At 49.2% G+C, this 15389-nt stretch overlaps 1 protein-coding gene across 1 annotated transcript in view; it reads right to left on the bottom strand.

The window, feature by feature from the left end:
- TSHZ3 (teashirt zinc finger homeobox 3) overlaps positions 1–14082 on the bottom strand; it is a 74185-nt gene extending 60103 nt beyond the window's left edge. Inside the window, exon 1 of the mRNA XM_021701069.2 lies at positions 13970–14082. Coding sequence (XP_021556744.1) covers positions 13970–14009 — 40 coding nt within the window. The 5' untranslated portion in view covers positions 14010–14082. The remainder of the gene's footprint in view (positions 1–13969) is intronic.
- Positions 14083–15389: the final 1307 nt, after the last annotated feature.

The following is a 15389-nucleotide window of genomic DNA, read 5'->3' as shown; positions in this document are numbered from 1 at the left end:
CCCGAGAAAATGTCAACCTTCCAGGACAACCGCTAGGAGATTAGGTAACTCCAAGTCTGACTGGAGAACTCAGAAGGCCACCAAGGGGACACTGGCTCAAGGACCCAGGCAGCAGCCAGAAGTCAAAGTCATCTGTTCCCTGAAGGTCAAGTTCTGAATAGAAACGCTTCCTCCTTCCACCTTTTACACCTGAACAGGTGAGACCCCTGTGGGGGCTCCAGGAAGTCTGGCAGGTGCTTTTTCTTATCTGGGCATCTTTCTCTCTCTCTCTCTCTCTCACACACACACACCAAAAGGCCAGTGTCGTGTCACCCCTGGGGGGCTCCCAGTGCACTCTGGAAAAAGGAGGACGTCACACCCCGAGGTGCAGCCCCTGGGGACTCCCTTGGGATGTCCCGCAACTAATCTGCAGAGCTGCCTCGTGCAGGGAGCAGAGGGATGGAGTTCCCGGTGTTCCGATCTGGTGCGCCCTGAAAGCGGCGTCCCAACTAAAAAAGTGTTGCTTTCTTCCTTCTCATGAATTCTAATATTCAAGCCTTTTTTCCTCCTGCTAATTTTAGTAGTCCTGCTATTCTTTGGGAAGAGAATGGTGTGAAAATCAAGCATAGTATCCAAAAATAAAAGAGTAGATCTGTTTCAGGGTTTGCAGCATATTTAACTGAAAAGCAACTCCAGATATGCCACTTTCTATCGAGTCTTTAATACGTTTTCCAATTTCTCCAGAATATTTTAGCTTCAGAAAAGGCAAGGATGACTTCCTCATCTATGAATATTTTTGAGACTGAAATGGGCACCCAAAATTATTTCTAGATTGTAACTGGGAGGTCTCCTCAGAACGTGATGCCAGGTTATCGCTGGGGATGGAAGTCACCGATGCACTTCGTGGGGCCACACCAAGATGGATTACAAATTCTCTTCCGGGAACCTAGAGCATGTGCTCTCTGGAGCATGTTCCCGGGCAGGTGAAGTACTACAGAGCTCTCTCTCCGTGCAGCCTGCAGGTAGACCGTATGGCATGCTTGCCAAGCCTTCCCCCTTCATTAAAAAAAAAAAAAAAAAATTCTTGTCTTATCTAAGGAATTCAGTTCCAACCCAGCAGAACTGTGGAAGGACATGTGGTCCGGGTTAGCAGAGCTTCTCCGGTCTGAGGCTCTCCTCAATAGCCTAGCATGACAGCCAGGGGGGCCCAGAGGACAGGAGCAGGGATGCTACCTGAAGACCCCAGCCCACGCCTCCTCCAGCCAGGGAAGCCGGACATCTGTGACAGAAAGTTAGAACCCTGTGTCAAGCCCTTCATGCAAACAATAAATATTACTTCTGCTCATAATCGGACTTTTCTCTAGCATCGTCTTTGAATGTTGAACCTTTTTCAATTAATTAAAAACTATGCACTGCAGAGTGCATATTTTATCAGCCCTCAGCTGCTTAAGTGTCTAGAAAAGACCAGGCAGTTTTTCTTTCTTTCTTTTCTTTTTTTTTCTTTTTTTTTTTTTTCCAGGCAACCCAGAGCAAGTACTTGCAAGGGTCATATCTTTTTAATTATCTTTTCTCTCTTTGATTAATTATTCCGTCTGACAATAGCGTGTTTCTAATGCTATTCACCTGCCTTTGATGATTGACAACTTTTCTGTCTGATTCAGAGCAAACAGCTGCTGCCGCAATCTCCTAGCAACCCGGGTGTGATGGATGAGCCCCCAAGATGGATGGCTGCAATAAATCATGTCTCCAGCCATAAAACTGAGAAAAGGGGATAAGAAGGAAAGCGAACAAAAAACAAAACAAGGTTTCTTCCCATGAGTGCACTCAGTTCCTTACCAATTATACCTGAAATGGACTTTGCACCTATTAATAGCAAAGTTTTTCTAATCGGTAAGAATGGGATGATGCCATTTGTAGCAAAGGTGTGTTTACAATTGTTTCTGCAAATTGGCACTTGTACTCCCAATTTCCTCCAACACTGGCCAAGTGCAAGGGCAGCGGATCAAAGTTTTCCTTTCTTCCATGAAGTCTCCGCAAGAAACAGTATCAACTTTTTTTTTTTAAGATTTTATTTATTTATTTGAGAGAGAGAGAGAATGAGAGAGAGCACATGAGAGCGGGGAGGGTCAGAGGGAGAAGCAGACTCCCCGCCGAGCAGGGAGCCCGACGCGGGACTCGATCCCGGGACTCCGACGCGGGACTCGATCCCGGGACTCCAGGAGCATGACCTGAGCCGAAGGCAGTCGCTCAACCGACTGAGCCACCCAGGCGCCCCAGTATCAGCTTTTTATAGTCAGACGCGAGTCCAGGCACCAACCAAGGATATAAATCTGATTCTACCCAATTTTGGGCACCCACTGGGCAACACCGAAAGGGAATCCTAAGTCAGCCTCGTGTGCAAGGCGTCAGGCTGCTAATAAAGTTATTTCGAAATTAACACACACACGCACACACAAAGTTGCCTGGAGTCGGTGAGTGAACTAGCCACCTTTCCACATCTCTCCTGTTTATGGTAGATGCAGGCTTTTCACACGTCAGGGAAAAGTTTGTCCCAGAAGCATCAAGATATGCAAGATAGGAACATCCAGCCTTTCTGCCAATTCTAGATTCTCATTTCTTTAGATAAAAAACTACCGCAGCCTAACTTTTTGTCCCATCAATTTTTTAAATTAATGTCCACACTATAAGTCATACAATGAGCCCTAAATTTAATTAGCAGACCCAAATAAAGTCACATATTTAATAGAATGCCTGCCAATTAAATTTGCACTATCGGGGCTCTCCTGGTGGAGGATACCGGAGCAGGAAGGCCAGCAGTTTGTTTTCCTTTTTCCACCCGGGGAAGCAGGCAGCGAGGCCTCCGCAGCCCAAAAGGCAGCAAGACTGGCTCAGCGCTGATTCTCCCAGCAGCTGGGGGCTCCATCCGAAAGCCAGCCTGCGTCCCTAACTACTTCCAGTAGGTGGGGGTGTCCCGGAGCAGAGCTCAAGGGTGCCAAAGAACCAAAGTGATTAGCCGGGCGGGCGGTGGAGGGGCCTGGAAACAGCTGTCCACATCAGTCCTGGTGGGGGTCTGCGGGGGCCTGCGAGGGGGACAGAGTGCAGACACAAAAGGGGAGGAGGCCGCTGGGAGCAGGGGCAGGGAGCCACAAAAGATCATTTTTTATCTGAAATATTCCTGAGACGTGGAAGTCTGTTTCTTCATTCTCACACTGCTAACCAAGCCAACCAGTCTTTTTTGAATAGTTATATTGTGCTAAGCTTTTCAGATACAGATTTTTTTTTAAGCATGTCACAGAGTTTAAAAAATCAGGCAAGGGTCCTGGCTTTGGCAACTACAGCTCTGTTTATATTTTAATGTTTCGTACGTGACTGCCCCTGTCGGGGAAGAGAGAGGGGGAAAGAGAGAGAGAGAGATAGAGAGAGAGAGAAGTTGCCTGTTAGCTTTAGTCTAAATCACAGATACTTCATTTTTCCCTTGGAAATTATTCAAAATTAAAACCTCCCCCCTTGCTTTTTTGGGGTGTCTGTCTTCTATACTGTAAATGGGAGGGCTCCTGTCTGGTCAGCAGCAATGAGAGCCCAAGGCCAATCGATGGAAACACACCAACACACACACACACACACACACACACAGAGGCCCCAACCCTGCTCCAGCTCGTCCAACTCTCAAGTTACAGGTTTACACGGCAAGTCTAAATAATATTCAAAATGATAAATGGCACCCTAAGCCCAGCATCCACCATCAATCTTTTCTTAAGGAACATCCATCTTCAATAACGCATGTTTGAATCATGTGAAGCCAGGAGCCCTGAGATTCATTTCTACCACCCCTCATAAGCCAGGGTGGTTTGAATGATACCTGTCATCCCTGGTTTGTTGTTGCTGCTATTTTCCTCGACTACCAAAGGGAAAAACAGAAGGAAAAGGAGAAAAGGAATGGGGGTGGGGGGGGGGAGAGTCAGAAGAGCGTCAAAGCCTGAACAGTGTGGTTTAGCAGATAATATGAAAGAACATAACCTCTTCGGTGCCTCTGCCAATCTCGCACCCGCCACGCCACACACCCAGACAGCCATCCACACACACGGAGCAGGCTCTCGCCTCTCCTCGCCCCTGCCTCTCCTCCCTCCTCCCCGTCCCTCTCTCGCCAAATCAGCAGCCTCTCTCTGCAAGCCAACGGTACAGGACTGGGAGGAGGAGACAGCATCACATGGACTGGGCTTCCCTCCCCTCCCCGTTGTCTGGCTGGGGCCCATATGATAAATGACATATGTCATTCTGTCAGGAGGGAAGGGTGGGTCAGTGATGTATGACTCCGCTGAAAAGGAAATCGACTGTTTGGCATGGTGCAGCTCTTCTCCACCAGGATTTAGTTCCAGAACTCTGAAATGAATTCTCCGACGTTTCAAGTGCATACTTAGGGCAGGCTGATGGGAGGCCTGGGGAAATCGCATGTTATCCTCCCCCTGCCCTTCCAATGGCAAAAAAAAAAAAAAAGAAAGAAAGAAAAGAAAGAAAGAAAGGAAGGAAAAAAAGAAAAAAAAACCCATCAAGGTTCTGCCACTGGATACCTGCAAAAGGCCACATGGGTGTCAAAGTCCACAGCAGTCACACACCATGGGTTATTAAAAATGTGACTTAGGGAAAAAAAAAAAAAGAAAAAAGAAATCAAGTGGAGAGTAAGGTTAGTCCTTTTATTTATTTATTTTTTAATGGCAAAGGGCTGACACAAAAGCAAGATAAAAATTAGCATGTTTGAAGTAATCGTCCCGCAGCTTGACATCTGCATAGTAAATTTTAAAGGAAAAAAATGTGTCAGACAGCCATGAGCCGCTTCGCCCTCCCCCCTTTCATTAGCTCACTGCCAGGGTGGCACTGCTGAACCTCATTACGGCAAGAGGATTTATGAAGCTGAACCCAATGGCAAAGAAAAGGCATCTGTCAATAATTGTAGGGAGCTGCACTCACAGCTTTGAAATCTCATTAAGTATGCAGTTATCAGGCATAAAGATCAAAAACATTACTCAACTCCGACAGAATCTTATGGAGGAACATTAATTAGCAACAGGCCTACAGTACAAAAAAAAAAAAAAAAAAAAACGAAAAAAAAAAAACACAGACTTCCTCTCACACCTGCCCAACCCACAAACCTAAAGCAACACTCCCCCTCCCGCCCGAAAAAAAATAATTCCAGGCATCTGAGACTGATCAAGAACATGAAACAGGAGAGACGCACAGAGAAAGAAGAGGGAGGGAAGGGGTGAGTGGCGGCAGGGAGGGAGGGAGGGGAGAGGGGGAGGGCGGGGAAATTCGGTTGAGAAAGGCTTGGCTGTGAGAAGAGAAAAGGAAGAAGCTGTCAAATTTGAGAAGGATGTCAGTGCTGGCCCTGATTACAGGGGCCTATGGAGTTCTCAGACCTTTTATCATCCTGGCCATCAAAACCAGCCCAGGCTCACCACAGGAGGGCTGGTGTCTGCCTGGCTGTAGCCCGGCCCAGGGCCCAGACCCGAGGACCCTCTCACCTGGCAGGCAGGGTGCCCTGGGCCCAGCGCCCAGGAGGCAGGCCCTGCCAGGCCTTCTGCAGCAGCACCCTGCTCTCCCCTGGCCTGGTCTGCGCCCAGCTGACCAGAGCCACGGCCAGACCAAGCTCTGCGGGCCCAGGGCACGGTCTAGGGACTCACGGCTGTCACTGTCCATCTGATGGCCATCTGAAAAACACCCTGAGCTTCCTCCAAAGAGACTCTGGCATCCCCTCCTCACACGTACACTCTCTCATTTGATTTCTGTGTATGACTGATTCCTGTGCTTTGGCACTTACAACTCACTGCAAAATAAAATATAAGTGTGCAGGATTCCCATCCAGGCTGTAAAGCTGACTCTGGGTCATGAGGTTTCATGACCTCTTTGTAGCACACGGGACGGGGTGCATCTGGGGACGAGAGTCAAACCGATGTCCACGCTAGCCTGACTCCAGGATAGCCACAGAGAAAAAAAAAAAAAAAAATCAAATGACAAGCTTCTTCAGCCACCACATTCTCCACCTCCTGCAAGCTGCCCTGGCAAAGAATAATTTACACATGTTTGGAAACATCCCACAAGGATTATGTGCATGGGGTCTCAGGCAAAGTTCTCTTCCGTCCTATGGTGGCCTGCATCCAGGGTAGGTGCACCAAGGCTTGAGGGCAGGTCTCAAATACAACCAAGGGTTCTGTCCAACAGGCAACATCAGCCAAACTCCGGTTAACCATGAGCACATGCTCTAGCGTGCTCTCCCACGCCCACACACACACACGTACACACATGCCATGCACACGCACACATGTGTACACACACACACACACGGCACTCCCCATAATCCCACACCATGAGAAAACCTTCAGAACAGCACCTCTTCCAATCTGAAACCCCGGCTATCACTTCTCGGAGCATCTCTTCCCCTCCTATGCCACCCTCTTCTTACCTCGTTTCATGGCTGTTTCTGGAGCGCTTACCTCTCTCCTCTACAGAAAAGAATGGTCACCTTTTCTAATTAGCCACATCTTTAAGGAAAAGGGCATTAAGATTCCTAGGCAACCAGCTTGGAGATCTCTCCAAGACAAGGCCCATCCTTTCCAATAAATGACTCTCCTTTGGAATATCAATGAACACGGCTCGGATAAATTGTCACCTATGACCAAAACTAGTTAAGAACACTTGTCTATAAACCAGACTTGATGAGGAGGAATTTTAGTAGTAGTGTTACAATAAGGTGTTTATATTTTTTATGTGCTTACCATATTACCTTTATTATGTGTAACATCAAAGTGATTATAGCAATTACATCTAACAGAATTAATTACAGAACTCCCCATCATTCCAGGATACATAATGCATTAGAGGTAAGCCAAAGAAAGAAAGCATCTTGATTGTAGTAACTATTGTTGGTATGTATTTTCCCCAGCAGCAAATGCCAAAGCGAAAGCAGCTTGCAGGAAGAACAGGGTAATGGAAACTCAGAGGTTTAATAGGAAATGAGGTATATTTTCTTTAAATTAAGTAACACCTTTGCCTAATAATATGTTGGTGCTATTGGACATATAAAATCAATTTAATTTTTTTAAGTGTAAATCTTTAAAAGGCGCAAGTTAATCCAACCAACCAATGTTACTACATAAAGGAGAACGCACATGGGTGAAAGACTTACAAGTCTTTACGTATGCAAAATAAATTCACTCAAGGCTTCATTAATATTAATTTAAATTCAAAACCCATTTACATTAAATTGTTCATTAAAAATTGCCTATTTTATGCAACATGCATTTCTCAAAGAACTCAGAGGAAACTGAATACATAGGACTAGATTTAATGATGGGAATGGAAAAATCAAAAGTAAATGAATTTGAGTCATTTCACGTATATTACCAAACAGCGCTGTGCCCTCCATTAAGGACGGGTTCCAGTTTGGGGAACAAACAAGCACTCAGAGTATTTTTGCTTTCTGTCACTACAGACTTGTGACCATGACCTTCTGGTCTACCGAAGAATAAGAAGAAAACAAGATGCACTGGTGGGATGAAGAGGGCAGCCCATCCAAACCTGGACTTGGGAAGGGACCAATTACCACCTTCAGAATCCCAGCCGAACTCACAGAGCATTGAGAGTTAGGCTTGCTTTTCAAAAAATGTACATTACTTAGCATTTGCCAGTGCCCGTCTTGGTCTAGAATGAACAGTCCCCCTCCCCCCTTCACTCAGCCCCTGCAATGCTTCATTCCCAAAGGAAGGGGACCAAGAATATGATGACAAGGAGTTGGTAAGTTCTTTGCCTTGGCGCCCTCCCCCTGAAGACAATCTGAACTTACACTGTTTCCCCAACAGCTGTTCTGGATGAAGAAAACACAGTCATAATTAATAACATGTGTCCTGACAATATGAATTAATAATTTATCATTAAGCCCAAACAAACTGAAATTATTCTTCAAGAGCCACACCTTTGCACATCTAAGAAAACAAGGTAAGGAGATGGTCAAAAAGTCCAGGTAACGTGACCTTTGGAGAAATGCCTCCTCAGCACCCCCCCCCCCCCCCCCGATACATCTCTTGGGCCACTCTTGTTGAAATACTAAAATAATTTACAGAATCGAAAGTAATTAAACCCAAGAATCTAAGTGCTGATCAAATCAAGTGTATGTGCTCGAAATGTCTTCTTTTTTAAATGGGGCTTATAAAATATTCAATATTTGGTCAAGGACACTATGTAATCTTTCTAATAAAGATTCCTAAACCTAGAGTATGACAGTTGTTCAGGCAAGTGGTCATAAGCAGATTATGCTCTATTACTGTCTCTCCCTTTTTTTTAATTTCCAAAAATGCATAGCATTATTCTGGTTACAAACAGTAAACTGAATTTTTACATCCACATTTAATGTAATTGTTTACCAATGTTGAAAAACTAGAGAAAGCTACCAAGTCTATGTAGCCATTCCCTGCAATTCAGGTAATAAAAAAAAAAATCTAGAAGGAAAATAAAAAAAACATATTCATAGCCATTGTTTAGTAGGATTTAAAAATTAATTTAATGACTAGCTGCAAATACTGGAAACTAGAATTAATCTGTCTGGATTTTTTTTAAAGGCTTACAGACATTTAAATGCATGTATCGGGACACTTTATCAACCTAACATAAAATTGTCATCTTATCTTATTATATGACTATTTTATGCATGTGTCAAAGAATTTAAAAATGACTGCCTGTCTATTGAGTCTAATTACAACTGCACATTATCTGTCTAGATGTACCAGTCCATATCATTGTTACCAAATACAATATATTGTATTCACCTTTCATTTTTAACTTCAGACAGAGAAACCACAATTTGGAGCATGACTAAAATACACACACACACACGCACACACACGCACACACACATACACGTGCCGCCGTGACACCTGAGAGGGTCTGGGGTAAGTGATGGCACCGCTATGTGCTGTCCTGTTTCCCTCCATGGGCTGTGGGAAAACGCTACGGGGTGTTACAAGACAGCTTCTTTGAAAGAAAGGCCCATCTACCTAACTGGGCTGCACACTAACATAGAAGGGGGGGACACACACCCTACTTCTTTTTTTTTTTCTTTTTTCTTTCTCTTTTCTTTTTTCTTTCTTTTCTTTTCTTTTTCTTTTCTTTTTTTTTTAACTACCAGACTAAAGCTATTTTTATAGTTTGTCCAGTGACAGGCAAGAATAAAAATGGGCCAGCAGGAAAGCCTCACAAACTGCACTCAGAATAACTGTGACCTGCTCACGTCCCTGGATTAACATGGATGTTGTACACCAGGATGGGGATTCCGCTCCTGTCCCTTCTGCTCCCCTGCCTATGACTGCAGCCCTCGCCCCAGCCTGGCTCAGCCACCACCGGTGTGAAAGGAGAAGCCCCCAACATGGTAGAGGCACTTTGCCCTCAAGAAGGTGATCCTTCTCCTTCCAGAAACCCCAGGAGTAGAAGTGGGGAGGGGAGGAAGTAAGGGCTTTAATTCTGGGACCTCACCTGGGCTTCCCCCGGCGTCCCCAGGGCCCTGAGCAGTCACCTTTTATTCTGATCGCTTTATAGAACAATCTTTGGTAAAAAGAGGGAAAAGGCAGACGGGTGAGACAATTTGGGGAAGAGCTGCTGATACGTCAGTTATTGACTATCGCTCGCTTATGAGCACGCTCAAGGCAACGCTGAGAACAAAATGACAACATCCACCGCTCACAATCAAGTGTGGCCCTGGAGAGCACTGAAGCCCTAACTGACAGTTGTCAAGATAATGGGGGCACAGCAGCTGATTCTGGAAGATTCTCTTCCCTAGGTGGATGTCCAGGGGGATACCCTTGCCTCCTGCCCTCTTTGTTTCTCTCCTTCATCTTCTTGATTTTCCTTTTTAAAATGTGCACTGTTCCTCCACATTTTGTAGGAAAATGGGGGGGGGGGGGGCGGATCATAGAGCAGCCCGAACCAGTCATCTTGTCACCTTGCTACAGGGCAGAATACCTGTCCAAAGGAGAAATGTGCGGCAAGCTTGAGAGCGAATACGTTCCCAGGGCTACTGCCGAAACGCCCTCCTGAATGCTCCACGTGCCTCCGACAGAGGAGAGGAGCTGCCCAGTGTGTGGACGGGCCTTACGAAGGCCCAGACCACAGTACATGGGCAGCACCAGGCGCACTACGTTTTAGGCATACCCAAATCCACTGGCACTGCGAACCCCCTCTGCTTTGCCACTGTGAGCCCATCCTGCCCCCCGGGGCCCCACAGTGATCTGGAACACCAGCAGAACCTAAGGGATTCAAACCACTTTTACAAAAATCAAGATGCTTAAAGGTTCCCCCTCTTGATGTGACCACCCAAGAACTCCTTAGAAGATTATTCTCTTTCAACGAATAAGACTCGAAAGGTCAATAGCAAGTTGTTGTTCACTGAGGATTTTTTTTTTTTTGCAAGTTGAGGCAATTTTTTTTAAGACTGTACAGTTCCCTCCCCCCCAGAAAATGGATATGAATGGATAAAATGTTATTTGTTATGAAATACTGCTCTCATTTTTTTTTTTTCTGGTATCTTCAAAAAACACTCGTTTAAAAAAAAAAAAAAATCACGCCCAGGTAAGAGTCCCGTTTTGAGCAAGGGACAATGGTCATTTTGCCTGAAGGACACTGGCCTCTCCAACCCTCCTACTCTGAGGAAGCAACATCTGGCCAGCACGAATGTATGGCCCTTTGAAATGACACGCCTGGAGAAAGGACACTCCTGCCCAGGTTTCTCTTCAGCAGGTGAAGAAACGTCTCTCTCCCTTCGAGAACAGACACGAGGCCATGCATAATTTCTATCAAAAAAAAAAAAAAAAAAAAAAATCCAAAATTAAAGAAATACGTCTTTTCAGGGATTCTTGGAGGCTGCTCTGGCCTTCTGGAGAGCAATGTTACATTTGGCCTAGATATGAAGACTGTGTGCACCTGTCTGCTATGTCTGCAAGCTCTACCCAGCTCTCAGCCCTTTGTGGTTGTTATTCTACCCCAGACCATTAAAAGGGCCCTAATTCCTATGACATGATTATCCAGGTACCAAAGCCCATTTGTCACCTGCAGCAGAAAATTGAGTTAATGCACAACTAAAGGCAGCCAGGACTGTGTAATATCAACTTGATTACATCAAACTAGCTGCAAACCTAATTCTGCTGGATGACACTGCGTCGAGCTTGTCATCTCCAATCATTAAAGCTGTCAGGAATCCATCAGGTTTACAGCTAATTAGGTGAACACTAATGAAGCTGGCAAAACAACTTTTCTTTTTTTATGGCTGAGCGGACCTTTCAGTTTGGAGGGGAAAAAAAATTCTCGAGTATTCTCAAGGTTGCTGGGGACTGGATTTCCAGTTACCAATCAGCAGACATCTTTCTTTTTCCCACTCTCTATCAGTGCAAAGCAATCAATTTGTCATCACTCCCAGGATGCCACAAAAGCAGGCATGAACCTTATAACTTGCAGCTGTGAGAACTAAAAACAGGAGGGAAAAAAATGGGAAGTTTCTCGTGCACCCAAACCAACCAACAAACAAAAACCTCAGGCAGCTCACTTGCTGGCCTGGGAATACTTAGCACCGGCCTAAATGTGGAGGGTTCTTTTTTTTTTCTTCCTTTTTTTTTTTTTTTATCCCTCCCCTCTTCTTAAATAAGTAGCCCTTCAGACATTCTCCACCCCCTCCTCCACACGTCCATTAGGCAGAGGCATTCTGATAAAGTAAATCCAAAACCCGGGTATGGGAAAGAAAGAAAGCACTCACGCTGCCAACTTCTGATTGACCATTAAGCTATTGATGAATGTGCCTGTCAGGAGAGAGACAATTAAATCAAATATGAAACAAAGTCGTTTTGACGGGTCATTTTGATAGAGCAAAACCATTCTTCCATCTCCTATTAGCCGGGCAGTCAAGTTTTTATATAATGAATATTTCTTAACTGACCTGATATTTCCTGGCTGGCTTTTTAAAAGGTGCAAGAAGGTTAGTGAACAGGTTGCTTTAAAAATAAATAAATAAATAAAATCAACAGTACATTTCCCCCTTCGCTAATATTTTTAGCAGAAAGTTATCCTATAAGAGTCTCAGATTGGCAAGGTGGAGGAGAAAAGATGAAGCAACCGTAGAGAGAGTTCTAAACTAAATGTAAAGATGTAATCACATATGGTTCATTTGATTGAGGCACACAGATACCTTAAAATGTGCATCCAAAAAGGAAAGAAAAAATTTAAAAGACTGGAAGAAGCCCAAGACACTCCTACTGCCCAACTTTGTGAAGGAGTCCTCCAAACTTTTAGAGTTTATTTTGGGTAGATAAGCTCATTGCTTGAGCTTGGAATTTAAAGGAGAAAGTGGGATGGGCAAGAAGCATCAGCCAGGAGGTGACCTGAGTGGCAGCACCCTCCCTAGAACCACCGCTGGGATTTTCAAACTTCCTAAATTTGGGCAACACTGAGGACAGAGAGCAAAACCTGCATTATATGCCCCCAAACCACGTCCGTTTTCTTTGAGGATTTTCTTAAGACATGAACAAGAAAGTACATTTTCTGGAAGAAGAAAGAAGAGTGTTCCCTCTGTGTGACCCTGTGTAAGAAGACTCTGGTTCAGAGTGCAGCCAATGTGTGAGCTCCACGGGCACTGCCCGCTCACATGATGGAAATGACCGTCACCGTCACCCCCAGGGCTGCCACAGGCACTCAGGGGCAGCATGGGCACAATGCCCTCATCCAAGAAGGACGCCAGGCAATGCCCTGACCCTTCCCTCTGCTCTCCCTTCTTCCACCAAAAGAGAAGAACAGAAAAGAAAAGAAATGAACCTCCACTTAACGCTCCCGTTCAGGCAGCATCTGAACCTCTGCACATCTGAGTGTTACTCATATCAAAATACATCCCGTCCATATGTGGTCCTCTCAGCAATCCGTCCCAAAATCCCCAAGTTGCACTGACAGGGCCCTAGTGACGTCACAGAGCTTGGCCTCACCATTGCGAGTGATTTATTGATGTTTATTGGGAATGAATAGATCAAAGGCAGCAGCATGACGGGCGATCAATCAGTCATCAAATCAAGGGTGGCAAAGGGCCAGAAACCCTTCTTCCAGGCAACATGCCCCCAACTGACATTATTGCAAAATAATGTTATGTGTGTGGGTTTTGTTTTGTTTTCAATGATGCTTTTTCCAGAAAAGAGAAAAAAAATCGACTCAGTCTTAACAGGAGTTGACACTCCTGGCAAAAAAAAAAAAAAGGGGGGGGGGGAGTACATAGACACGTCCCAGAACTAAGTGCTAGGAGGAGATGAGGGTGGGCGAAGCAGTGGAAGGAGGGGGTGGGGGTAAGGGAAAACAAACACGGATAGAGAGAACGCCAGCATCTAACATTGATTTGACAGTCATCTGACAATACCCAGACCCTGTGCGCTCTGGCTTCCACCGCTTGCCCGCGTTGGGCCCAATAAATGAAGAATCAATCGGATTAGCAGTTAAGGTGGCCGAAGGGACCCGCTCGCTCACTCGCTGGCTCTCTTTCGCTCGGCAGACACCGGGGCTGTCCCCCGCCGGCCGGCCGCGGGAGGACACGGAAGGTGTCCCAGGGAACTCAGGTGACCCCGCCCGCCCCCCACAGAAAGAGACCGAAAAGGGCTCCTTCCCATCCCCTCCGCAGCCGGGGAGCTGAAGAGGCAGGGACCCAGCCCGGCTCAGTTGGCCCCGAGCGCGCGCGGCTCCCGAAGTGGGTGCGAACCGGAGCAGGGCGAGCGCGGCGGGGCGTCCGGGGGGCGCCCGGGACGCGAGGCGGGCGCACGCACCCAGAGAGCAGAGCAGCGAGCGAGCCTGGCGCCCCGGAGTTACTCTGCGCGGGCAGGAGAGAGGCGAGGAGTGGGGCGAAGAGCGGGGTGGCCGCCGGCCGGAGGCGCACCGCGGCGAGAGGAGGAAGAGGAGGAGAGGAGAAGGAAGGGGAAGCGGCTCGTACCTGCTGCGCGCCGGGGCGCCTGCTGCTTCCTCCTCGGCATGATGCTCCTCCGGCGACTGCCACTGCCGCCGCCGCCGCCGCCGCCGCCGCTGCCGGGCTGAGGAGAGGGAGGGAGGGGCGGCGGGCCCGCGGGGGGGCGAGGCGGGCCGGCTCTCAGCCTCCCCCCCGGAGAGCGGCCGCCCGCAGGATGCTGCTGCGCCCCGGCTCTCCGCGTCCCCCCCTCTCCGCGCTCCGCCGCGATCCCCGAACGTGCGGAGGGAAGAAGGAGGGCGGGCGAGGGAGGCGCGGGGAGGGAGGAGCGCGGGGGGAGGAGGAGGCAGAGGAGGAGGAGGTGGTGAAGGAGGAGGAGGAGGAGGAGGATCGCGCTGCCGGCGGAATGGGAAGTTTGACAAATCGCTCCAGAGGCCCGAGGAGGAGGGGGCGGGGAGGAACGGCGGCCCTGCCCCCCCCCGCCCCGTCCCCAGACGAGGTGCGCGGGGTTTGGGGCCGGGGGGCGGGGAGAGGGGGAGAAGGCGGGCAGAGGGGTGGGAGGAGGAGCGCGGGAGCGGCCCCGGCCGGTCCTGCCCCGGCCCCCGCCCCCGGGCAGGGGGTCACGGCATCCGGGGGGGGCGCTCAGCCGCCGCCGCGGCCCGGGGCTCAGCGGTCCAGTCTTCTGCCCGCGGCGCGGCTGGAGCGGCGGCGTCGGCAACAGGCAAGCTTAAAGGAAAAGGAGATGATCGTGTCACTCGCCCGCCCGCGGGGGCGCGGCGCCCCCGCTCCCGGCCCCGGGCTTGTCTAGGACCCCCGCCCAGTCCGGGGAGGGGGTGCCGCCCCTCCGCCCCCGCCCAGTGCGCGCACGCAGGGGCGCGGCGCCGGCCCGGCCCAGCTCGTCCCGGGGCGCTCGCTTACCCCCGCCCGCCCGGCTTCCCCACCCGGCCTCGCCCCCTGGCCGCCCCCCGCTGCCCCGCCCGAGCCGCACTCCTCTCCACCCCGCCGCGTCCAAAGCCCCCAGCTCGCTCCCCGGGCCTGGGCCCGCGCCCCCCCGGGGATGCCAGGGCCCGCGGGCGGGCGCCGGCGCCCTCGAGGGAGGAGGCGGGCGCGGGCCGGAGTGGTTGGGGCTACTCTCAGACCCCGCGCCACCCGGGCTCCTCCCCCGGGACCCGCCGCCGCCACTTCCCCCAATTTTTTTTTCCCGGGCAAACTTTCCCGGGCCCGTCCCGGGGGTCGGCGTGGGAGGGGTTGCCTCCAAGTTTCCTCTTCTGCCTGGGAAGATCGCGGTCCCTCCACCCCCACCCCGTCCCTCGCCCCTTAGGCGCCGGGCCGCGCCCCCCACCCCTAGGGCTGGCAGAACCGAGGGCGGGACGGGGGCGGGGGAAGGAACTCGGGCTCCCAAGCCCATCCCCCGCCCCGGGGCGCCCCGGAAAGGGGGCCACCGCGCCCA

The sequence above is a fragment of the Neomonachus schauinslandi genome, chromosome 16, assembly GCF_002201575.2.
Source record: "Neomonachus schauinslandi chromosome 16, ASM220157v2, whole genome shotgun sequence".
Taxonomy (NCBI): Eukaryota; Metazoa; Chordata; class Mammalia; order Carnivora; family Phocidae; genus Neomonachus; species Neomonachus schauinslandi.
The sequence above is the reverse complement of the archived record's forward strand: the minus strand, read 5'-3'. Positions and strand labels throughout refer to the sequence as shown.